Genomic DNA, 26903 nt, shown 5'->3' on the forward strand with positions numbered 1-26903 from the left:
GTTGGCACTCCGTCGCTTACGACGACGAGGGTTCCAGTTGATCCGATCAAAGGAACAGCCTGCTCGTGAAATTAACGTGCAATTGGCTGAGCACTCCACAGACATGTGTACCTTTAACGTAGTTCTCGGGGATATTCACCGTGACACAGTGTGACAAGGCTAGCCCTTTGAAATACAGGTACAACAGAAACAGGAAGAAAGAGTGAGAGAAAGTTGTGGTGAAAGAGTACAGCAGGGTTCGCCACCATCCTCTGCCAGAGCCTCGTGGAGCTTTAGGTGTTTTCGCTCAATAAACACTCACAACGCCCGGTCTGGGAATCGAAACCGCGATCCTATGACCGCGAGTCCGCTGCCCTAACCATTGGGCCATTGCGCCTCCTCAATGTAATTACTGTTGACAGAAATGCTAGTTTTGTTCTGAAAATTTGAGGATTTTTAAGATTTCAAATGGTATTTTATAATGTTATGAGCTTAAGTGATAACTGTCATCATCATTGTCAGATTTTTTTTTAATGCTGATTCAGTTTAAATAAACATGAATAAAGCCTTTTCTCTAATTGTCTAGCTCTATGTCAGCCTTGATTCAACAGACCTATTTCAACTGTGACTATTTTGTATATTGAGGACTATATTGACTTTCTTTTTAAGACAGTATGGTTAGTATTTCTAGCAAATCAAACAACCATGTAGACCTTCTTTGTTGGCTTCTAATACAGAATGTTAAATGAAAATGTTGACATTTCCAGATCAGACTTTTTGCAAATCCTAAACAATTTTTGAGTTCACTTCCCAAAAATTGAAATACAAATCAATTTATAAACCTTCAAAGAGATGTTTCAAGCATGAAGTAAAACTTACCCTGCACTAAAAATTGATCTCCACCACCATCTGTAGTCTTCAGCAGATAATTGGAAGTAGGTAAGAGCTACAGAAATGCAAGCTGTCACGCTGAGCAAAATTCCATAAACAACAAATAAGATACCATAGAGTGTGTATTGTTCACGTCCCCAAAGTGTGGCAAATATATAATACAACTCAACAGAAATAGCACTGCAAAGAAAACACATTTATAATAGCTATAATACAATCAATTTTTATATAGACATACATGTAATTGTTTTGTGTTTAAACAGTATTTACATATTACTCAAATTTACTTACTCTATACTTTGATGTATATTGTCCTGATGACATAGAATAGGTAAGAGCAGTTATATAATGAAAAGTAAAATGATTAAGGGGAAATAACTCAAGTAGGTCAATGGCATAAATTTTGATAAAGAGTCACAAGCTGAATGATATATGCGAAACAATCCCAATTAATTGATGTTTCCCTCTAATTAGTGACAGTAAGCAAAAATACAGAGGTAATAATTGATAACTTCAAGGAATTAAGAATTGAATAAGCTTAGGAAGAAAATCTGATCTTAGTCGGCAAAGGAGACACTTAGATATATTTCAGTGTTATCAGATGCATCAACATAAACAATCTGTCCAAGCCTGCTTTGATTAAATGTAACTTTGATCTATATGTAAAATCTTTTTCATTGATACATAAATTTCATGAAACTATCTGCCTTACTATTTAAGAATTGCTAATAATTACCACCAGGTAATTAAGAAGTTTTACTAATGCTATTGAGTACATCATATTTCCATAAAAGGAGATTTATTTTCATAAACGGAGGCTTGCATTGTGTTTAGAAGGCATTGCAATAGAAACTATCAATATATTTATTTCTTTGCTTGGTTGATGTGAATATCAAGTGTACAAATTATACTAGTCAGCAATAAAATATGTACCCAATTTTTTAAATATATATATATATGTTGGTTCTGGATTTTGCAGATTCTTCAAAACTAGTGAGACAGATATGGCTTATCTCCACGTCCTGAAGATGTGGATATGGAAGGAATTCCAGAGGGTCGACATTCTGATAAAGATTGAGAGTAAAAGTTAATGTGGAGTCCAATGGAGGGGATATGCCATATTGATGACAAGAGGGGAAGAGATAAATATGTTTGGTGGGTTGGTTAAGTGGGCTATGCAACTAGCTAGTTGAAGAGCAGAGGCAATTAGATTAGGCAGGTTGAGGAGGTAGTACTTCAGTAGGGTAGAATTTGTAGTGTGTGGATGAGTAAATCATTGCCATTAGATGGCTTTTTTGGATGTTTTTCAATGGTGGTATATTTATCACCATAAATTTTATCCAGTTATAAATCACAAATCGTAGCTGATATTTTAGTCTTACTTGTAAACTGACTTTGGAAATGAAATCATTAAAAAGTAATGTTTAATATTGGTTTTAAAAAATTCATTTTAATTTTTATTCGTATTTTTGGCCTGAACAGCCATATAACTTTATTAAATGATTTCAACTTAAAGCAAAATATTTTTGTAGTTTAATATTATAAAACATTTGCTCCTAAAACACATTGGATATTGAAAAACAGCTTATCACATTATAGTACATTAAAACGAGTTGCAATTAAAAAAACAAAATAGCAGTATGGTGACTAGTATACTTCATCAATAAATATTTCTGAACGCATCCCAATGTCTACTAAGTATTGATGTTCCTTGGTATCACAATTCATTGGAGTAAAATATATTTTAAAATATTACCTGAATGGTAGAAATCCTCCCACAAGGCAATGAGCAAATGCAGACCTGTACCATGGAGCAGAGGGAATTTCACGAGCAATATTTTTTGTTCGACAAGGAGCATCAAAACCATTTGCCCAATTTTTACCAAAAATGCCACCAACAACAGTTAAAGGGTATCCCACTGTAAATAGAAATGCATTTAGTAGTTTAAATAAAATTAAAATATATAAAATTTGCTTTCAAGTGATATATATTATTCAATATCACTTCAGTGGCAAATAATATCAGTACAACAACTTCACTTCATATAAAATGATGAATTACTGGTAATAAATACAAAATATATGCTTCAAAATCTTACTTTTAGAGTACTTTATAATATATTTCTATGTGGTGGGTACAATATTTAATTCTAAACATCTATTTATCTTTGTGGATTGATGAAATTTACTTCCTGAACTAGAACCTATATACCTCATAGTTCTCAACTGATCTTATTTAATATGTAGTTAAAAATAATAAAATGAAGTTGTTTTAAAACTTAATACAAATATTTTGTTTGTGAAGCTCATGAATGCCTTAGCTTGCCTCACTGCAGGCTCAGGTGATGCCCATGAGGGTGCTTGGCTTTTCAAACACCTTAGCCTCACCATCGCTCGTGGTAATGCTGCGAGCATGCTGGCTTGCTTCAGTAGGTTCCGTTGAACCTTGCGGTGTGTGACCAATTGATGCATTGATGTTTTTTTTTTCTCTTTCTTCTCTCCCCCTTTTCTTTTTTTCTGTTTTTTCTTTGCCATTCTTTTGTAAAAATTATATTAGGTAAAATAAAGAACAGAAATTACAAATATGAATGGATACAATGTTACCTCCCTTTAAATGAAGTAATTATTCAGAATAGGTTAGTTGTTCATGTAGTCTAGAAATTTAAAGTAGAGAAATAAATTTTTAAAAAAATTAAAAAAATGCATTCATGAGCTTCACTAACAAAATTTTGTCAGTTTTATCTTTCATGTCTAAGTTAAATTTGTTTCTACCTGAAAATACAGAGTTTCAGCCTTGCTAGAAATCCTTCTTCCATCTTTATTTTACATAACATATTTCATGTTATTCAATGTTATTTCTTTTGCCATTTCCCCCTTATCATTCTTTCTCACAACCTTTCCAGCTCAACTCTATCCATCAATTTTAACCCACTGTAATTTCCCTTTCTAAGTTCTTCTTAACTTCAAGTTCAAACTAAAAATGTTGAAAGAACTGGGAAGAAATATAATGAAATTAAAGCCAAATATGACTATACAAAGGAAAGAATTTTGCTAGAACAGTTAATAAAACATTATATATTTATTTTATCCTTCATGTATAATAATAGTTATAATAATAGTTATGCTCAAGGTATATGTAATATTTTGATTAAAATATCAAGTTCAATACTAGGATAAATTATTCGTGTATCGATTACTAGCTGATCTTTGATAAAATTAATTATCCAGCATTTGCATTTTGAACCCAGATAATAATAGTACTTCAGTCTCTTGATACCCAACCTAGAAATATATGGTGAATTCTTAAACAAAATGAATAAAACAAGTGTATAAAAGAACATATGACAGCTATGAAATAAATATTAAATCAACTAGGAACTGAACTGTAAAATTCATACTGTTTACAATATATTTAAAAAAAAGCCTTGCAAAATATTAAAAAAAACAAACTCTCCAACACATAACAGATCCTAAATTTTGAGATTTCTCTTACCAAAGCACAACATACAATAAGTATGAAGAGGCCTAATAATAGGCCTTAGAGTCAACCTAGCAAAAACCAAAGTCTTACTAAGCAGGAAGGCAGAGAAACCACAAATCCCTTCAGGTAGATGGCCCTGCTCGATCTGTAGAAAAGGCATAGGTAGAAACTCCATAAGATGTACCCAGTGTAAGCTATGGATACATAAAAGGTGTAGTAATATCAAAGGAAGGCTAACTGGAAAGATAGTTTTTGCGTGTACAAGAACAATAAACACTGAAAATGTGCAGAAAACAGTTTCTGTCACATTCCAGGGGGAAAAACTACAAGTAGTTGATAGCTTCCATTACCTAGGTGACCAAGTCAGTAGTGGGGGTGGATGCTCTGAAAGTGTAGCTGCTAGAATAAGAATAGCCTGAGCAAAGTTCAGAGAGTTCCTACTTCTGCTGGTGACAAAGGGCTTCTCGCTCAGAGTAAAAGGTAGACTGTATGATGCATGTGTGCGAACAGCAATGCTACATGGCAGTGGAACATGGGCCATGACTGCTGAGGACATGCGTAAGCTTGCAAGGAATGAAGCCAGTATGTTCTGCTGGATGTGTAATGTCAGTGTGCATACATGACAGAGTGTAAGTGCCCTGAGAGAAAAGTTGGATTTAAGAAGCATCAGATGTGGTGTGCAGGAGAGATGATTGCACTGATATGGTCATGTGTTGCAAATGGATGAGGACAGCTGTGTAAAAAAAGTGTCACATCCAAGCAGTAGAGGGAACCTGTGGAAGAGGTAGACCCAGGAAGACCTGGGATGAGGTGGTGAAGCACTGTATTCAAACATTGGGCCTCACTGATGCAATGACAAGTGATCGAGACCTTTGGAGATGTGCTGTGCTTGAGAAGACCTGCCAAGCCAACTGAGACCATAACCATGGCCTATGCTAGTGCAGCATAACCAGCCCATTTAAGAGTACCCTTCAATCATTGGGGCAATAAACTGCACTTGCGAAGACATGTTGAGGCAAGTGAAATTGTTGTCATGGCTGATGACAGTACTACCTGATTGGCACCCATGCCAGTGGCACATTAAAAACACCATTCGAGCATAGTTGTTGCCAGAGCTACCTGACTGGCTCCTGTGCTAGTGGCATGTAAAAAAGCATCCATTACATTCTCAAAGTGGTTGGCGTTAGGAAGGGCATCAAGCTGTAGAAACTTTGCCAGTTCAGATTGGAACCTGTTACAGCCTTCTGGTTTGCCAGCCCTCAGTCAAACCGTCAAACCCACGCCAGCATGGAAAGCGGATGTTAAACGACGACAATGATGAATAGAGGATCTTTTGATAAAAAACTGTGACTTTAGATGTGTAAGAGCCCATAAGATGCTTAGATGGCATTCCAGATGTAAAAAGTTTGATTGCTGGGTTACCTAATTTGTGCTATGGATAGAGAGCACAGGAGCTAGAATAAGGAAAGGGTGGGAAAAGTTAGTTCAGGGAGCTATTGCCTCTGCTAGCAACAAATGTTTTCTCTCTTGGTGATAAAAGTAGGCAATACAAAGCATGTAAAATGTTGCATAAAAGGTAGAGATGAGTTATGAGAGGTAAAAGTAACAACTGGTGTGTGCAAGAGAGATAACTACAATAGTATAGACATGCAATAGATGATAAGTACCAGTTTAAAAACTGTCATATATTGATAGCTGATAGGGCTCATAACATTCGAAGACATATAAGGAAGTGATGAGGTTTGATAAGAAGATATCATATCTCAAGGAGGAACTGGTAAACCCTCCCAACCCATGTCAACCTGGAAATAGGTTTGTTATGATGATAATAACAATAATGGTATAATAAAAAATTACTGACACAAAAATAGAAGTAAAAATTTTTAGATTCTGAAATTAGTAGAGTAGTCAGTTTAAGAATTCCGAAAGATTCTAAATGGTACTAGAACTAATACTTGCATATTAGATGGATAGGGGAAATAAAATCAAATATAAATTGAATTTTATCTTTAAATAAGGTATTAACCTGTTAAAAGAAAATGCTTTCAGTCGACTATAATTACAAATTCATTAGTTATTAGTCAAGACACATATAAATAATTGCACAAACAACATGTATAAAATACAATCTTTTGAGAACATAAATTAGTTATTTGGTTAATTTTATTCTAAATGAAAAATCTGGAATGACAAAAATATATTACCGAACATCCATAAGCATATTAACATGACAACTGTAGTCCAAGGTAAAGCTTGAGTGGTTCCATAGCCCCATGCAACTGAGTTTATAAGGGCCCACACAATGAAAAATGGCACTAGAATTGAAATGAATAGAAAAAATATATATAACATTAAAAAATTAATCAGGAAAAAATATATTCCTAAGATACCAATTTTAATTATTCCTAAGATAGGACTTCAGCCATGAAAAATCTATTAATTAATAATTTTCTTAAGAACAAGTTTATAATTAGTAGAGATAGTAATTCATTGCTGATCTTTCAGCAATTCATAAAGAGAATGTGTTTTGATGATGACTGTATCAAGGAGTAGATTTGCATCCACAGTGGCCTCCCATCTCTACTGAAGGTAAAATTAATAATGGTTATCAGTTAATAATTTTTCTTTTACTGTAAATATCTTAGCAGTTCAACCTATATAAATGTTTTAACTTTATCAAAACATTTGTAATAGGCTAGTTTTCATATGATTACTGATTTATAGTAAGTTTTACAGAATTAAGTTCTGGCCCACTGAATTCATGTCTCATCAGGGCTAACTTTATATTTCCTTTCTCAGAAATCATAACAATAGGTACTAGGATGATACTGTGAAGACGAAATTTTATAAACCCAATTCCTTTATAAAAAGAAGAAAAAAAAATCACCCAATAAAAAAGAAATGATTATATATCTATTCTTAGTACAGATCACTCTTTTGTATGAAAACCAAATAGTTTTTTTTTTTCTGATTACAGTTTACTTGTTCAAACATTTTTACTTTTAACAAAATGAGAACATCTTTAAATATTTCTGAAGTAACAGTTTTGTACTCTTTGACTTAGATGATATGAGAAAGTGAAAAAAATATGATTGCACTGATATTCTGTTGGTGATATAAGTAGATCACATTAATTTTAGGTCAATTCTTTATGAACCATATTTAGGTAACTTTGACACAAAGAGAAATATGGTTTAATCATAAATTGGTATAATAAAGATAAATAAATTTTAAAAATTCTTTTCAGAGTAATGTACTTACATGCGAACAAAGCTGAAGTGAGATTGATATTCCATACCCAGTTGTCACCTCCCATTTTTCGGTAATAATTTGCAGCAATGTATCCAGATACACCTGAAGAGAAATCAAAATGTTATCTATTTTCATTGTAAATAAAATAGTGTTGACTGTACTTACATATTTAACCATTTAGCAGTCAGATTGTTCTGTCAAATGTAATGCTTACTGATTCACATTGTTTTGAATTAATCATGGTTTACCCCATAGCTTCAAAATTTTGATAATGTAATTGTTTATTTTTAGAATGACATTGTAGGATCGGTGTGAGAAGTCATATTTGGCTGATTTAAACATAAAACAGAATATTTGGGCCAGATATAGGTGATTTAACGAGTTAATAGTTTAATTTGAAGCAGATAGTGACTATATATATATATTTTTTTACTACATATACTGGTAACTGTCATCTAAAACTCAAAAGTTTAATCTGACCATCATTCATTTTATTTAAAATAAGTTTTTCAAAACTTGCTTCATTAGAAAATCCAAATGCAGCAGTCACAATAGTAAACTTAACAATGTAAATGTAACAGAATACTTGAAACAAAACTTTTTAAATTTCAATTATTGTTTGAAACCTGTAATTTTAAAATACATGAAAAGTTTGTGTTTCATCCTAATCTGTCTTTTACTTATTCTTTTTCAATAAATTACATTGCATAAATCTTTTGAGAACTTGGTGACAATTACCCAACATTGAAGTTGACAACAAAAAAGACTAAACATTAAAACGGAATGTGACAAGTAGGATTGCTTACTGAACTAAATTTTTGAATGCTATTTTAAAATTTGTAATTTTAATTTTTTACTTTTAAATAATAGATGCAGAAGAAATGTAAGTGTGCTTACCTGAAGTAAGTGCATATAGAACAATTGCAGCAGAATTAATGGAACCATGGCGATGTACATTGAACATACCAAATAATGCCATCAACAAAATTCCTGTAGCTAAAGCAAGAAACTGACTTCCAACACCTAAGTTTAGAATAGAAAAAAAAATATTTTGTTTTATATACATATGCTAATGAGGGAAAAAGCAGTAAAAATAATATATTTCTTTCAGTAGTCTTATTTTTATTATGTTTTCTCTGTGTAACCAGGTGCAATTCTGCATATGGTATTTTGTTTCAGTTTTATTGCATTGAGAATATCCTTTGCAATATGTGTGTGCAATTGTAGCCATAGTTTATATATTTTGGGAGTTTGGTTGCATATTTGCCTGCATCATTTTGTTATTATTCACCAAGTACTTTCTATTGTGAAGATTGTTTTTGTTTTCAATCCTCACATTTTGAATATATCCTGATACACATTTTTATATTTGGATAAAAATATAACTGTCATCTGTTTGAATAGAGACATCAATTAGGAGACATTGCTTTTACCAAAAATCTTTAACAATAATATGGGGATGAATTGCTTCCATCTCCCTGTCTGTATGAACTGACATATCTCAGAGTATGGTCACTTTATTATTCTCAGAGATTATTTGTGATGTGTGATTCTGGAGTAACTTCTAGTATATGAAAGTTCCAACTCTGTCATACCTGTATAATATGTGTTTGTACATGTAGATATGTGCCCTTATGCATACATGCATGCATGCATAAATATATACACTTTAATATTAGAAAGTCTCACTTTGGGTGTAATATGAATGCAAACACATTCTTTCTATTGATGAGTGGAAAAAAAAAAAGAGGGAGGGAGCCTCCCAATAGACCTTGTGCTTTACTGACTGCTCCCCAGAGAAGATATACCCAATCTCCTTCCCCAATCAACAGCAATGTGTCATCTACTGTATAAAGCAGTCATAAATTAGGATAGCACATTAGTGTATAGCTGAATTGGCAGAGTTTGTCATTAATGAAACAATATCAATTTTATGTACAACTAGCATAAATCATGAGAAGTGAAATAGATTTATATACAAGAAAGCAAATATACTCTTTCTAATGCAATGACCTGTGCTGCTCATTGGGAAAGAAGGCCAACTGCATTTTTCTGGGGAGAAGTCAATGAACAGTTAGATGGTTTCCTGAGAGACTCGCTCCATTTTATTCACATCAACAGCAGAGAAAGAATGAGTTTACATTCTTATTACATCCACAGTGAGGCTTTATAATATCAAAATTGGTAGTTCTTCTGAATTATGCTGTGTTGTACATATGAGCCAATAATTTAAAATTGCCCTGATTTTACATTATCTTTACACTACAAATATCTTCTAAAATCAGTTTAAGATCCGAACCACTTTTTAATAGGTTTACGATACAAAAATATATTATACATTATGAGATGCACCTGGTATTGAATTCAGAAGCAACTAAAGTAAATAGAATGAAGATCTACTTACCCAAAATGGCACAGAAGAGACTCTTACACACTGGGAATCTGAAGACATCAGTATGGATGATCTTCCAGCCATTCTCATCTTGGTCCAAATCTTCACTGTCATCTTCATCTATGTTATACCGAGCAAAATCACTCTTCAGGACACGAGTCTAAAGATGCAAAAACATTTAAACATATGTATTTAGCTCAATTTTACTTTTCTTCTCTTATCAATATTATCGAATAAATATTCATATAACACAAATATTACTTCATAAAATTTGCTTTAAGTGCTAATTAAATTCCATTTTATGAGAAATTACTTATGTACTCTCAGTGATTCTAAATTCAATTCAATTATGTATTATTAAAGTTCCAAATGCTATGGCAGCCATAATTTTGACACAAAGGTTGATAGTGTGTCTACTATTGCATGAAAGTATGAAATTCTGATCAAATTCCTTTCAGCTGCAGTCTCCAACATACTTGAACTCAAGTGAAATGAAGGCCTCTATGGTGATACATAACATAACCTAAGATTGCATCACTTAAATTGACAGACAATCAGTAGTTGATCATTTTGCTGATTTATTGGCATCAGCTTTTTGGATGACAAATCAGTTTTGATGATTGACCTTTCTTGTTTTTTATTATTATGGATAGTGACATATACTGGAGCAAGAAAACATTGGATGGGAGAGAAACTTGGAAAATATATTGAATTCAACATGCAAAAATAGATAAGAAGTATACTATTTCTTAGGACACACAATCTAAGCTCGTCATTGTAATATAACCCTATTCCAACTGCTTGAACACAGTAATCAATGTAAATGGAAATTACTTGGGACTGTCAAGAAAAGATACCCTCTACTCTCCTGAGAGGGTGCATGTTTAATTGATCTTTTAGAAAGAATAAATTCAGAAATTATAAAGATTCTTGTTACACTTTTTAAGTTATTTAAAAATTTTATTAAAAAATTAATGATGGTTCCTAAACAAAACCCAACAGTATTCTTACTAACCAGAAATAGAGTAGGAAAATGGTATAGTGTATTGACTAATTCAGCTTAAGTCAATACAATTTACCAACCAAATTTGTTATGAGTTTTGAACTAGTAACTAATATGTTTATAGCCATGCTAGGTGTTGCTTCTATGTATGTTAGGTCAATTAGAGATTTTTAATTTTGGCTTTAAAGCATATAGCTACTCAGACTACACATGTTGGTGTTACAATTACACAATGATTAAACAAGATGGAAACCCATGAGTATGTATAAAATGTGGGATGTGGTGTATACAGAATGTTGCATTGTTAGCTAACATGGTTCAGTGGCAAGAAAAAGTAGAAACTGTGGTGAAATCAACCTCTTTTCTATAATCATATACTCTCAAATAGTAGCTCCATAATTGTAATTATAATACATATTTTCATATTAAAATATATAATTACATCATAAATAACTGGAAATTGGTAATCTGCTACTTTGCTTGTCATTCAGATACATAGTTACATTATAAATAACTGGAAATTGGTAATCTGCTACTTTGTTTAACATTGAGATACAGGCAAACAGTTCTCCTTTCATATAATCTTTAAGAATATGATGGATGAAATGTTGGATGAATGAGAACAACAGTTATTGGTTTCAATTCATCATCTATTTTACTATTAAAAGCCTGTATGGAACAGTTCGGTTCCAAGAAAAGAAAACAACAAAATAATGTTAGAGAGAAGAATGTGCATAAGAGAGGCACAAGAGCATGCATATGAAAGTTGTGAATGCGCTATTGTTAGTGAAGACAGTTCTTTTTACAACACAGCATTTTAATAGTCATAACAGTAGAGACTGTCAAATGAAAGAATTTGCTAACCATTAGGCTTTGCTGCTCATGTTGCTAAACTCCTAACAAACAAAATCCCTGCTTGTCAAGTTCTGTTTTTTCTTTATTGATCTGGTCACTTATATATGCACCAGAACAAATCTAATTGGACAGAGTTGTGATGACATTGTCACTCAAAAATCCATGACATGTTTACATATAATTTCATTGGCCAGATTTTTGCTGACATCATTATTCAAATTGCTAAAACTCCAATTGTTAAACAAAGATTTTCTGATTGAAAAGAAAAAAAAAATCAATGTATTAACTTGCCACATTATACTTCAGCCAGAGAACTGGTTATGCAACAATGAGCAAAACCAAGATGTTAGGGCAGCAGGTTACGCTACTGATGTTGACATAGTCTGAGAGAAATAGCAGATAAACAATGAATATGAAAACACTAATATGGTTTTTAAAACAGCACCCGAAAAATGTATGCTGAAAAGGCCATGAAAAAGGCTTCTTAGATTTTATGGAAGAGAATCTGAATTTCAGTATATATGAATGCAGGTACATCTTCAAGCAAATCTGAATATGGTGCAGCTACCAATTTTCCTTGCAAGGAACTGAGGAAAAAAATATTCACTGCCTGTGGTACAATAGGAAGATTTCTGTTAGTAAGTGTATACAATTTAGTAGATGCTTTGAAAAAATGCAGAAGCACAGTGTGCCTGTGCCTGGCACAGTAGCTGTGAGTGATTACTGAGTAGTACAACAACTGAGTAACACAACAAATGGTGAAAGCCATACTGGATGCACTGAGTCAAGTAAACTTTCTCACTGCACACCATGACCTAAATAAGGTCAGACTCAAGAGGATAAATGACTGAAAGCAAGAATGTAGAAACATATAGTCTGTGGCCCTAGTTGAAAATAACAAAAGCGTAAGGCAAGTTAACAGGTCTCATCAAGTTAAGCTGAGTAGCATGTTCAATTGCAGACAAAAAGTGAAATAGTGCAATGTGAACTCTCACTGGTTTACAGGTGAGATCATATTTCCTCATGGCCAGACATATTTTCTCAGAAGATTAGAAATGAAGGACACTGCTTGTATGATGGTGACACATGTCAAGGCAAGAGGATACACACACACACACATATATACTTAATATAAAATAGTGGACATTTAAACAAAGAGAAATTACCTATAACAGGCAATTTCTACACATTAGGAGACAGTCTTGGATGGCTCGGTTACTGATGAGAATTTGCCTCATAAATTATTTTATTTACTAAAAAAATTTGAAACCTATAGGTATAACCGTAAAAACAAGGTAAAAGTTTTCATTTTTTCATTCCCTTTGAAATTGCTTAAATTTTGTGGTTTTCAGTCATTTTGACTGTCTCCTAAGTGTGTAGAAATTGCCTGTTATAGATATTTTCTCTTTGTTTAAATGTACACTATTTTATATTGAATAACATGTTGTCTATTGACGTTTTATACATGCTAGGCCACTGGTAGTGAAATTTGTAAAAATTTGCTACCTTACATATATATATCTAAATATATATACACTTATATATGACAGGCTTCATGTGTATTATATATCAGCTTTGGCAATCCTAGGGCCATAATAGAAGGCACCTACCCAAGGTACCACAGAGTGGGACTGAACCAAGAACTATATGGTTAGGAAGCAAACTTCTTAACTACACAGTCACACTTGAGTCTATATGTATGTGGTATGATTATTGACATTCAATATTTGGCACTGCTTGAGCAAAACTGATGTTGCTTTTCTTTTGACATTATGACTGGCTGTTCTATCCTTTTGAAGACCTTAAAAATGAAAAAAAAAAAGAACCACCTTGCTTGATAAAGGTGGTAAGGGTTGGCAACACGAAGAGCATCTGACTGTAAAATTCTGTCTCAAATAACTCCTCATCTTATAATAGGCATCAATTTTGCTGGCTCACCCTTTCTAGTTGTAAACATGTTGAGTGATGGGTGGTATCACACACACATCACTTATTCTTTTGATACCAGCCCAACTAAAATCATTTGTACTAAAGTGCTCACATTAAGACTAAAATCTTAATCAAAATCTCATCATAATATAAACATATAAAGTTATAGATATTCTACTAAATCATTAAAAAATCTTAATTATATGAAAATCTAATTGAAACACGTTTATATATTTATAAAAGAGTTAAAAGCATGCAAGATATAATCTTTGACAGAAAGATACAGTTAAAATATATAAAAACAAATTCCATAAACATCCCAACACTTTGCCACTCTCACGTGAATTCTTGCTAGTAAAATTTCATTTCAATAAATATTTTTGCTCAAAATCGAGCAGCTTAATGTCATTAGAAGAAAGTATTTGGAATTGTTTTATGCTAAGGGCTCCCCCATCCATTAGAATACTGAAAAAAATATCATAATTTATACAAATACACCATTAAAATGAATAGTATATATATAAAATCAATTGCACTAATGTTTTTTTTAGAAATACTTGAAAGAATTAAGGTACAAAATTTTGAAGTATATCAAACATATATAATATGTACATTTATTTTATGTTAGAATATGGAAGTTTAATTTGTTCAAAATGTCGAAAGAGTACATCAGAGATTAGAAAAGGTGATCAAGTTTTACAACAAACATTCAAGTTCTTTTTCTTATGCTAAATAAATAAAAAAAATATTTTTAAATGTAGTTAACATTATTTCTTTATTCATTTTATGTTCAATAGAAAATTATCTTGTCAACTTTCTTTTAGGATGGCAAATTGGATTTTTTAATATATTTTATAGAATGCACATATTAAAAAAAAAATATTCTGCACATGAAGATAATTGAACAAAAACTTAAATGTCAACCCATATAAATATCCTACAATTAGCAGTAGTAATGAAGAATGTTATTGAAAATGCCAACATTTGCACACTTTCAACAATAAGGAAAATGATACACTATAGTTTATAACATGAATCACAAATTGTCCTTAGGATGAACCAGCCCCAATACTGAACACAAAATATTATCTCCTTTATAAAACTTATAAAGAACTATCTGAAAAACATAATTTCCAGTAAGGCAATATTTATTTAAGGACACTATGTGTATCATGCATATATGCATCTGTGATATGTCATGAGTACCAATTTGTAAATGGAACAAAGAAATGGTTTGAGTGCATCATTTATCAGTATTTCTCAATCTTATTTGTTGCCATTATCAATGACATTCTTTTAATTAGAATGTAAAGGTTATGAGAAACCCAGTAATATCTGAAGACCTTAAAATGGTGTAAATACTGTAAGACCTTTTGGAGAAAGATGCTATGAAAATTCCAAACTAAAAATTCATTTTTCTTGGAATTGCAAAAGATTTTAACGAAAAAAAAAAAAAAAAATACAATATACAAAGTTTCTAATTGAAACAAAGTTAAGCACTGGTAAATAAATGTGATTATTTAAATGATATGAAAGAGATCGTTAACTTACCAAAATAATAACAACAAAACTTATCAATAGAAAAACTAAGACCATTGAATTGATGATGGAGAGCCAATGTATCTGGAAGATATTAATGAATAAAAGGAAGTTTTAAAAAGATGAAATTGAAAAGTATTTCAAAAGGAGACAAAATGTGTTTAAAATATATAAAATAATTTTCTCTGTATCAAATTGTAATTTGTAATCATCAGAAGAAAGTATATACATAGATATGATGATGATGATGATGAAATATTTTAAACATTTTCTAGAATAGTTATAATCAATTGAAGTTCTTGTTTTTACTGTTGCTAATCCATCACTAAATCCCCCAAAATTCAAGGAGACTAAAGGCTGTTTGCATTATTGAAAGTCAATTTGGTAGAAATAACAAAAGAAGTGGGTTTTTTTCATCTAATTATTTTTTTTTTCACCTTGTTTTTCATCCCCACACTTCTTTTTCTTCCACTCATTTGTTTCTCACGTGTTTTCCTATTAACTATTTGTAGATCAATTTCTTCTCTCATTCTCGTATAAAGATCTCTCCAAAATGCTTTATATTTAGCTGTTATAGTTATTCTCAATGGAAGGTTCCTCTCCCTTTCCCATCCAAGTGTGGATTTCATTGTCGTCAATTATGAGTAGTGTCTAAGCAAATCTGGAGTCTAAGATTATGAGAATTTCAACCTATTCATTAATACGTACAATTTCTGATTAGTTTTTCTTAAGCTTATTTTACCACTTGCAAAAATCAATATTTTATCCAAAGATGAAAAAAAAAGTATCCATGTAATTATATTACCATGAACTATATTTAATTAGGGGTTCTGCTAATATAACTTATCTATATTATAAACTATCCACATTATTTTGTTACAGTACGTCTTAACAAATCTAAATATGCTATACTACATCCATATTTTCATAATAGTGAAACATCTATATGGTTAGACTTGAACTCTTAGTTACATAGAAAAGTATATATCTTGCATAAACATTATAAAGTTATAGTAACATATTTACTTCCATTATCTACAATAAATTATATTTATGATACTCAGCTGTTTTCACTTGATATTCACTAACATCTGTCAATGTTGTGTTGCACATCCAATGAATCATACTTGATTTGTTATATTCAAAAAACTTCACTTGATGACTTTGCTGCTTCTCATAAAGCATCACACATATATTTGAGATACATATCTTATAGTCCAGCCTTTGTGCAGAGATAAAATTTCTTTGATGCTAACAAAGGCATCTATAAAGAACTGATTCTACTTCCAGCACTAATTAGGTCTCTCATGTATCAAAATTTATCACATAATCTCACAGAACCATAAATATGAGTTTTGTTTTTAGTCTTTAAGTATTACATTAACCTATATACAAAGTAAAAAGTCCTGTTGTCATTGTCTCTCTCTGCTGACTACATTACTTGGGTTTTGGTGTACCCTGGTCAATTGGAGACCCTTGACTCTATATAAATTCTTATTGTATTATATAATTTGCACCCTTTCCAGCATGTGTATATACTGATTCATCAGCACAAAAGATGCACTCTTGCATAGCATGCACCCCTATTTTACAAGTATATTTAGTGGAAACAAAAATTTAGTATGTTTCATCATATGCTTATTGAAAGATATTTTGAATTGTAGGAGATGTATAGATGTATGATTCTCCCTGCAAATACAATACAGTCATAGCATACTAGAATAAAGTATGAAAATATAAATAAAACATACATAAACTATATTATACAATTACTATATTTCAACTTTATCTTCTTTCAAACCAGTTGTATATTTATTCATATTTTGATCAAGAGAATTGCTATACAGGATGTGAAACTTGTATTTTTGGCTATGAAATTTTGTGTTACCCTGATTGTCCACCAGGATGGCACACCACTGCTATGATTTTGTTGTCATCCACTCATTGCAAATAGCTGACAGATGAATGAAAGTTTAATACTCCTTTCATTTTACAAGGAGAATTTTCATTTAGACATTTAAAAAATGTTTCTTAAAGGTAACACTCAGTCATTAAATAATGTAAGATACATATCAGGTGTGGGTAATGTATGCTGGGGAAGTATAAGGAGTTCATGTGACCTCTTCACATAACTGCCAATGTACCATAAGTGAATTTTCATAAGTTTGTACTGTGACATTTTGGATTGTTTCCAATATAGTCATTGGAAACACGTATCTCAGGGTACAGTGAATATATTGTCGTCTAAATTATGCAAAAATGAAAATAACAGTGACATCTCATTTTAACAGATATATTCACCAAAATTACATAAAAATATTTTGAAATATTAAAGAGTAAATTTATTCAATAAAATCACCATTGGCTTCAACCACAGCCTCCAGACCACTTTAGAGTCTCCTGCAACTCTTCTGGATGGTCTCCTTGTTTAAGTTGGTGAACGCTGCCATAATCCTTGTCTTCAGTTCATCTTTGGTGTTACAAGCAGTTTTGTTGGTCTCTTGCTCAACTGTGCTCCACACATAATAATCAAGGGAGTTGCAGTCTGGGGAGTTAGGTGGCCAGTTAAGGGTGATGTGGGTGCAGAAATTATCTGACAACTATGAATGGGTTCTCTTGGTTGTGTGGCATAGTGCAGAGTCCTGTTGCCAGACATAGGGTCTTCCAACAGCCACTCTCTTTACCCAGGGCAGCACTACCTCCTCGAGGCACTTGATGTAGGCCTCCGTGTTGAGTGTGAGGCCACGTGGGAAGATGAATGGAGACTTAATGTCACCATCACTAGTGATCACATCATTCTCAGTACATGCACTGTCCTCAAATGTCCTCTGAAATGTTCATATTGGAGATTCCGGTGTGAATACCAAGCAGTACAGCAGTACAGTGTGAATACAAGCAGTACAATTCACTCTGGCAGAGTGAATTGTATCATGGTGCTGCTTACCAGAGAAAACTCACAATATAATCAGACATCATGAATTGCATTTCGAAAAGTGATGGTGTATCTCTTCAATGTTGTAAAACAGAATTGTCTGAATAAAACATTAGAGTTAACGACTCAAATTTGGTGTGTAAGAAAATCGGACATTTCATTCTTAATGACCTGATATAAATCTATATTGACACATATATATATATATATATATATATATATATATATGCAGGAGTGACTGTGTGGTAAGAAGCTTGCTTCCCAACCACATGGTTCCGGGTTCAGTCCCACTGCGTGGCACTTTGGGCAAGTGTCTTCTACTATAGTCTCAGGTCAACCAAAGCCATGTGAGTGGATTTCGTAGATGAAAACTGAAAGAAACTCATTGTATGTATATATATGTATATATATATATATATATATATATATATATATATATATATATATGTGTGTGTGTGTGTGTGTGTGTGTGTGTTATTATGCTCTTGTAACTTAGCAGTTCGGCAAAAAAGGCCGATAAAATAAGTACTAAACACACAAAGAGTAAGTCCTGGGGTTGATTTGATCAACTAAAGGTGGTACTCCAGCATAGCCACAGTCAAATGACTGAAACAAGTAAAAGAATAAAAGAAAATATATATGTGTGTGTGTATATATATTTGTTTTCCTTTTCATCTGTAGTCATAATTACTTTTAGTTGCAGAACTCCAAATATTATATACCTCATATTTTTCTATACAGATAATACACTAGCATGTCAGAATTCAAAGTCAACTCAAGATTATTTGCAGACTAATTTCAAAAGGAATAAAGAATGCATATTTTTTCTAAAAAGCAAAAGTTTGCGGTTGTTATAGATGCCAACACAAGCGGCAATCAAAAGAATATTCAAAAGATTTTTCCATTCCATTCACTTACACTAAATAGAATAAAGCTTCACATCTGTCTCATTTTTATTTTCATTTATAATTTATACAATGCTTGATAAATAAATGGAAGGGTATGTAATTTTAAATCAAAATGATAGCAATATTAAAGTATCAGTTTGAGTTCAAATTCCACCAAGGTTGACACTACCTTTCATCCTTTCAGGTCTGATAAGATGAGTAGCAAATAAGCACTGGGGTCAATGTAATTGACTTACTCCCTACCTTGAAATCCTAGCCTTGTGCCAAAGTTTGAAACCAATATTAAAATGTAGCTTTTAATAAAAGTCAAATTTCAGAGTAAAACATACAAGCAAATGATATTTTTAAATATTAAATTGAAACTATAAAACGAGAAATACAATGTATATTTAAAAGATGAAAAGTATGTGGTTAGAAAACAAGTATTTATACTTACTTCCAAAGATTTAGGGAAGAAACTGTTATCTCTTAATCTTCTGCCACGATCTGCATAAGCTACACTGAAATAATATAAATAGATACACAATAAATACATAATTAAGTCTAATGAAATGAGACAATAATGAAGATGTCAAGGAAAAGGAAATAGATACTGCATATGTATATGTATGATTGTAATTGAGAAGGTTTGTAAATGTGTAAGTCTGTTCATGAAAGTTATATTCCTTATATTGTAGATTTGTTTTGTTTCAAATAATGATTTAGTTGTATGTTATTAAGATTACATACATGAATATTTATTTTACACAAAGAAACTTACTTTGTTTGATGCCATTTAACACTGTATGTAAATGCGACAAGATAAGGTGCTGAAACCTCATCCAAACTTATAGGAAGCTGTTCTTTTGTTGAGACATTCGCAAATATTATCTAAAAATGATAAAAAGAAAATGATTATTTCAAATATTAGTAAAATCTATATTAATACTGTTAATTAAAATCATACCCTGCAAAAAATTTTTAAATCAAAAAAGCCCAGTCCTTTGAGGATCAAGCAGAAAATACCTAAACTTTGGTTTGTTTATTTAAATACTTAATTTGTGTCAATTTGTGGTCAGGTTAATGTGAAAATTGACAGTATTGCAGAAAAGATTAGTTTTTCAAATGTATGTAATAATTTGTGCTAAAAATAATATTGCATATATGTAGTTATTAAATAATTACATAATAACAACTAAAGAAACTCAAAAAATTGGAAAAAAGATATTAGCAATAAATTAAATACAACTAGTAACAAACATGGTCATACAAACATTGTAAAAAGATTTCCCCCTGACCTCTTAGCAGCTTATTATGAAATTTACAAGTAGCTGAGTATTATTTTATGAAGATGCATGCATTTAAAATTTATGAAGCAACACTGGTTACCTGCATATAAATGGCTAGATTTAAAATCAACATAAGCATTGATGCATTAGCTCTTTCTTATCTAGCAGTCAGTCCCTTTTGCTACTTACATTCCCCTTCCACTATCCTAAAGACAATACTTTCTACCCAGTATTGGTAAGCCATAGTTATGTCAAAGTTTTCAAAGAGTACAGGCACTAATTTTTTGAAATAGTTAATACATCTCACTCATATTACATGCCAAATAAAGATTTATCAAGTCCAAATTTTTACATTTTCAAAAACATTGAAAATGTAAAAGAAAACAGTAAGAAATTAGCCAATTAATTTTTTTAACAAAATACAAAAATATGTTAACTTCCAATATCTAATTCCTGGTAATTAAGAAATTGAAGAATCTAGTAAAAAAAAAAAAAAAAAAAAAAAGCCAAGTGAATTGAATTTAGGAATTTCAATATTTCAGATGAAATTGTGAAATACATCATCAATATCAATTCTTTAATTTATTGTATAATAACATAAAACATTTAACAACTGATTATTACAAGGTGCAGTTAACAATACCCATTTCCTTTTGTCACTATAAAGGTTACATAGGACATGTTTTATGGTAATACATTGGTACTTTCCCATTTCTTAGTTTAAAAATAAAAGTTTCTTTCATTACCCCCAGCTATATAAGTCTTTCTGCTCTCTTATGACTGAGTTTATCAATCATATGCTTTCCACCTTTTAGAATGTGTTAAATTTATTATTTCTTCAGACTTTCAGTGAAAAGAGAAAACAAAAATTTTGGTGTAAAAAACATTAATTAAAAAAACAAAAAAAAAACAGTGTAGGTACTTTTTTTATGCATTCAAAGAAACAAAAATAATAGGAAGTGTATTTCATTTTTATTTAGTCAGCCTAGGAAAGACAGAAGAACATGTGACTTTCCAAACTTAACAATGGAGTTAACATTCATCTGATAGAAAGAGAATCTCTGAATTGTCATATACAGTAGTATGGCACATTAATAAGTGGTATGATGGTTGTCAGGGTTAGAATAGACACAGATATTAATATGAAAGGTAACATAGATACCTCAACAATTCTAGAGTCAATAACTGTTCCACAATAACACTTGGAGTGAAAACATGAGTGCAGTTTTGAGTAAGGTTACACAAAGTATTTCATAAGAGTTTAAAGGTAAATTGACAAAATTTGGGAGAATGTAACATAAGTGACACAGGCATATGAAATGATTTTTAGGTTTAACTATATCAAATTGGATTAGATACAAATTCAGTTGTTCAAAGGAACACTTTGGTAGAAGAGGAACTTTGCTATTTTGGGATATAGTTTATGTGTGGAGTGCAATACTTTAATAGTTTTCTTATTTTGCATAAATTTGGGAACTACTGAGAGCAAAAGCATTTTCTGGTCTAGCTTTTGTTTACTATAAACTGTCCTCAGGGAATAAAAAATTATTTAGTCTGTAGGAAACTGAAAAGAATTATAAAACTTCTGTCAAACAGTTAATGTTGGGCATTTGTACTTTCACTATCTATCAGAGGATGCAAATGCTGCTATGTAAAGTAACTACTTTAAATGTAATTTTGTTGCTAACATGATAAAATTCTGTTATCTAAGAAAACAAAACTCACCTGATTCCCATTGTATTCTATATTGAAGTGCAAATGAGCCCATAAGTATATTTTATGATGGTGTGGTAGAAAGCCTCCTTCTTCGAGATGCCCTATAAAACCTCTAACAGGAATTTCATCTGAAACAAAAGTGATAAATTAAATACAACAATATGACCATGATTGAAATGTTATAAGATATTGTTTCAGAAATGGAACAACTAATAACTTGTGTTGTTTTCCTAAAGATTTTTTTACTACAGATTTTCAACTAAAGATAATAGCTTCTATTTCTCTATATATGTAAGATGATATAACTAAATATATATAAACAAACTCTTGTTTGGTCTATCTTTCTAAATGTACTCTGTGACTAAGCAACTGTAGATTCTAACCAAATGAAACTCAGAATATAATATGAACCCTTCTCACAATTTTCTTTTGGATACACAGAAATACAATGCTTTTCTAAATATGATTTTTTGTTGTTGCCTTTAAATCTAAACCTCTCTCTAAAATTATGTGCGTGTGTACATACACATATATTGACACAGGAATGCATGCACACACACACACACACACACACACACACACACACACACACACATATCTACATGAAAAGATGTTTATACTCTAGTTTGAATGTAAATGGGAGGTGGAAAAGTTTAACCATATTAAAGAAATTAAAGAGAAATAAAGTCTGAAAAATAAAATCTGAAATAAATAAGTAAATAAATAATTAAAGCATACTTTAATATCTTTGAAAACTTTCACCTGACTGAAAGACACACCAATTTATATAAACTGACATCACTTTGTTTTCACACTGTATTCTTAAATCCTGTTGTTACTAATCAGGAACAGTGCTACTATAAGCATAATTTTCAGCTTAATATTCTCAATATTCTATCACTATCATGCTTTCAGTATGTCCTTACATCCTTTTATCTCCCATACACTGAGTCCTAAATGTCAGTACCAGAGGGAAATACCAAGCAGAATCAATGTTTCTTATTAGACAATACTGTGGTGACTTCTAGCAAATAGAAGTAAAGTAATTGAAAAAGAAGCAAGAAACAGCAGTAAGAATCTTAATATTTCCTACATGACTGGCAGCTGATATCTTACTGACAGCCTACTGATCATCATGTTAGTGTAAGTGGAAGACATTGAACTAGAAATGGTAAGTAGTTGGCTAGCAGGCATTAATATGAGCCACCTATCATCAGGTGGATAGCCATTAACTGTAATCCTGCACTTATAATACAGAGTAACATAATGCAAACAGCAAGTAGACATGTCAGTAGTTTACTTCAAAATGGTCAAACAATGAAGAAAAGAAGGCAAACAGAGGTAATGCCAATAGAAATCACAATAGAAATGCCTGGTTTATAAATTTTAAGTTAATCCCCAGTTCACTAAAAGATTAAATGTCAAATATGTTTTGCATTATTTCAGTTAAAATTTTAAATATTTTAGTCTTTATAATATGAGTAAAAAGTTGTTTTTTTTATCAATGCTTTTCTATATAAGTTTGCTTGTAAATGTATTTCATGTACTATTTAAATATTTTTCATATAAACATTTAAATATCATATCCTTTTAAATAGCTTGAACAATTGTACCTACTAACAAGCAGGATAGATACATGAGATGATTTAAACCACAGGAAATAAGAAGGAAGATTTAAAAAATTTTCAACACAGAAGTTTCAGAGTAAACAAATGGCCAATGAATTATCAGAATCAAGCAAGGTTGGGATATTGAACCATCTTTTTACACTCAATCTGGCACATGAATGGGATAATTTGTTTATTTTATGTTAGATAATGACCGTAGGGGCTGTGATACATTTGTAGTCATTCTTACTATTTTGGCGGATATGCTGAATATATACCCACTTCTTTCTGTTTTTCTTTTTCTTCAGATTCATGTTTTTTTAAACAAATTCCAATTTTGCCAAGGAAAACAAAAAGTATTTCAAAATTTTAAAGTTCTCTCACATTTCTTTTGTTTTTGCTTTATCCAGAACCTCCTTTTAATTCTCCAAAGAAAAATATGGAGATTATGAAGGAAAGATTTTTCAAAATTCCATTTAAAAAAAAAAAAATGATTTCCCAGCCCATCTTCTAAGCTTTTGGAATAGCCACACCCATCTGTCACAGCAAAAATATGAATATTTTTAAATGCTTATTTATTTTGCATATGCATAGATGATTGTCAAACCATAATATGACAGTTAAGATGCCTCAATATGGTCACTAAACATGCTAGAAATGACAACCAAATTTCCCTCAAACCTCACCTACCTTTTGTTTTTAAAATAATTTCTCTAAAATTCCTATGTTTTCATCATGAAGATTTTGATTTTGCCAAAAAGACAACATTTTAAAATTTCAATTTCACTTATCCTCCAAGTTTTTTTTTTCGACTTTGAAAAATTTTTGGTGATGATGGTGGTGTTGTTGATGAATTGTATTGCATAATCTAAACTGTAGTTTCAGTGTTTTAGAAGGGTAGATTGGACCCACCATCACCAAAACCATTATCACCAGCATTGCCAATAACAAGAATAACACCGCAACCATCAACACTACCACTACCACCACCACTATCACTAACACAGACAAGACAACTACAACCACCAATGCCATTCCCCATCAATAACACCATTATTACCATCACTACCACCACCAACACCATCACTACCACCACCAACACCATCACTACCACCACCAACACTATCACTACCAACATCAACACCACTATCAACACAGTAAGCTCTCACACAAAATATCAGTATCATAAACACATTTTGTAAGGCAAATAAGTTTTCTCTTTTTTTTTTCTCATTTATTAAATTTCTTTTTTATCTGTTCAAAATAGTAGTACATGCAAATGAGAAAGCCTACTTAAAAAGTTTCATACAACAGAATTTATGGAGTAGGAAAGAATTTTGAAAAAGAAGAGTCTTTTAGAATTATAATTTCTAAACAAAAAAAGGTGATGGGGTGCAAATAATTAAAATTTTACAATCCTGTTTTTTTTTCTTTTAAAAAATTAGAATCTCTGTAAAATAAACAAAAAAAGAAGGGGGTATGACTGGTTTGAAGAAGATTTGGCTATTATTTCTAGCATGTTAAGTGACCAAACTGAAGTCTCCTAAATGTTGTGTAGTGGTTTATTAATTTTTTTCTTTGATCTTATAGTAACATCTATGCATGTACAAATGAAAGGGACATATTTAAAGTTTAACAGGATTTAATTTAGAGGAGGGAGATTTTATAAAATATATATTTTGAAAAACATTTTTTCCCAAAAAACAATTTTTTTCCTCAGAATCAAACTTTTTTTGAAAATGTTTTGATAAAATTATAAGCCACTGAAATTGTTTAAATAAAGAAAAGAAAAGTTTGAGGGAACTTATAACTTATTTCTAACTCAGACAACAGTGTTGAGGCCTTCTAAATGTTGTCTTGTTTAGCAGACATTCAAGAATGCATAAATGAAAGGCCATGTTTAATAATACCTGGGTAGTTGTACAGCAGGGGTGTAGTAACCTGAAAAACTGGGATGGTGGAATACTTTTTTTTTTTAAAGTAGAAAAGTGAAAAAGGGAAGGTTGAAATCTTGTACTTTCTTTGAGAAATCAGAATCCCTATTGTTGAAAACATAGGAATCTAAAGAATAAAACAAGAGATATCTTTTTACTGTTTTACATTTATTTTTCTATTTTGCAATGCTTAAATGGATCTATTGGAGCAGATTCTTTACTGTTCCTACTACCAAAAACTCATCTATTAAAATAGGAGAACAATTTTCTATTTGTAAGACAAAAGAATATACATCACTATACTTTGCTTAGAGATTACCCAAAGTAGCTGTGGTAATGATTTGAACTTATAATCATATGAACAGTATCCTAGTACCCTATGAATTAAAAGTATCTTTTATTCAAAGTTGTCTAGTGCTATTGCACTAAACTTGTATACTTTCAGTTCTTCTATACGGCACTTATGAAAAGGGTTTGCATATAACTTTGTGTAAGCATTTCTTTTATTAGATGAATACTATTTTCCAAGTAAAGTATTCCAAGACCAGAGGCTTTATCAAAAACGATATTAAAACAAAAAGAAAAAGAAAGCAATAACATCGTTATCAGTTTAGCTATATGCGTGGAGCCTTAAAGTTGAACAAAATGTGTATTTATGCTGTTTTTTTAATTTATAAACTGGCATGTCTTCTATTGAGCTTCATATCAATTCTTTTATAGAAAAAATTTATTAGATTTCTGATTGGGTGATTTATTGAAAGTAGCAATAATGTGCTGTTATTAAAATGCAAGTTTAATGACCAAAGTGAAATTGAATGAAATCAAAAGAACTTAAATTTTTATTGACAACAAAGGATTTCACACTTAAATTAGGCTATATTACAATGGAAAAGAATGAATATGGAGGATTTACAGCAATTATAAAGAATAAGATGGATATGAACCACTTATTTAGATAGTAAAGAAAGTGGCTGGACAACATTTACCTCTATATATAATAATTGCTGGGATAAATGTTGGTTCATTGATTTCTCCAGTCATGCTTTACATGAGAGAGAGAGAGAGAGAAAGAGAGTTAAAAAAGAGGTAAAGGGAGAGTTAGTATAAGAGTTGTAAGACGAGTACATGCATAGGTTTGGTGGCAAGAGGAGGAGGAGAATAAGTAAATGACAGTTAAGGGAAGAGTTTTATTTAATTTAATCTAAGGTAATAAATAT

At 31.3% G+C, this 26903-nt stretch overlaps 1 protein-coding gene across 1 annotated transcript in view; it reads right to left on the minus strand.

Annotated features, from left to right (window-relative positions):
• The window catches only part of LOC106873965 (transmembrane 9 superfamily member 1), a 64492-nt gene that overhangs the window by 1168 nt on the left and 36421 nt on the right, over positions 1 to 26903 (minus strand). The window contains exons 5-14 of the mRNA XM_014921513.3: positions 22155 to 22273; positions 19922 to 20031; positions 19598 to 19661; positions 15334 to 15405; positions 10008 to 10155; positions 8501 to 8626; positions 7613 to 7705; positions 6556 to 6666; positions 2627 to 2789; positions 859 to 1050 (exon numbers count right to left, since the gene is read on the minus strand). Coding sequence (XP_014776999.2) covers positions 859 to 1050; positions 2627 to 2789; positions 6556 to 6666; positions 7613 to 7705; positions 8501 to 8626; positions 10008 to 10155; positions 15334 to 15405; positions 19598 to 19661; positions 19922 to 20031; positions 22155 to 22273 — 1198 coding nt within the window. The remainder of the gene's footprint in view (positions 1 to 858; positions 1051 to 2626; positions 2790 to 6555; positions 6667 to 7612; positions 7706 to 8500; positions 8627 to 10007; positions 10156 to 15333; positions 15406 to 19597; positions 19662 to 19921; positions 20032 to 22154; positions 22274 to 26903) is intronic.

Source organism: Octopus bimaculoides, chromosome 10 (genome assembly GCF_046866305.1).
Source record: "Octopus bimaculoides isolate indiv1 chromosome 10, ASM4686630v1, whole genome shotgun sequence".
In the NCBI taxonomy this organism is placed as follows: Eukaryota; Metazoa; Mollusca; class Cephalopoda; order Octopoda; family Octopodidae; genus Octopus; species Octopus bimaculoides.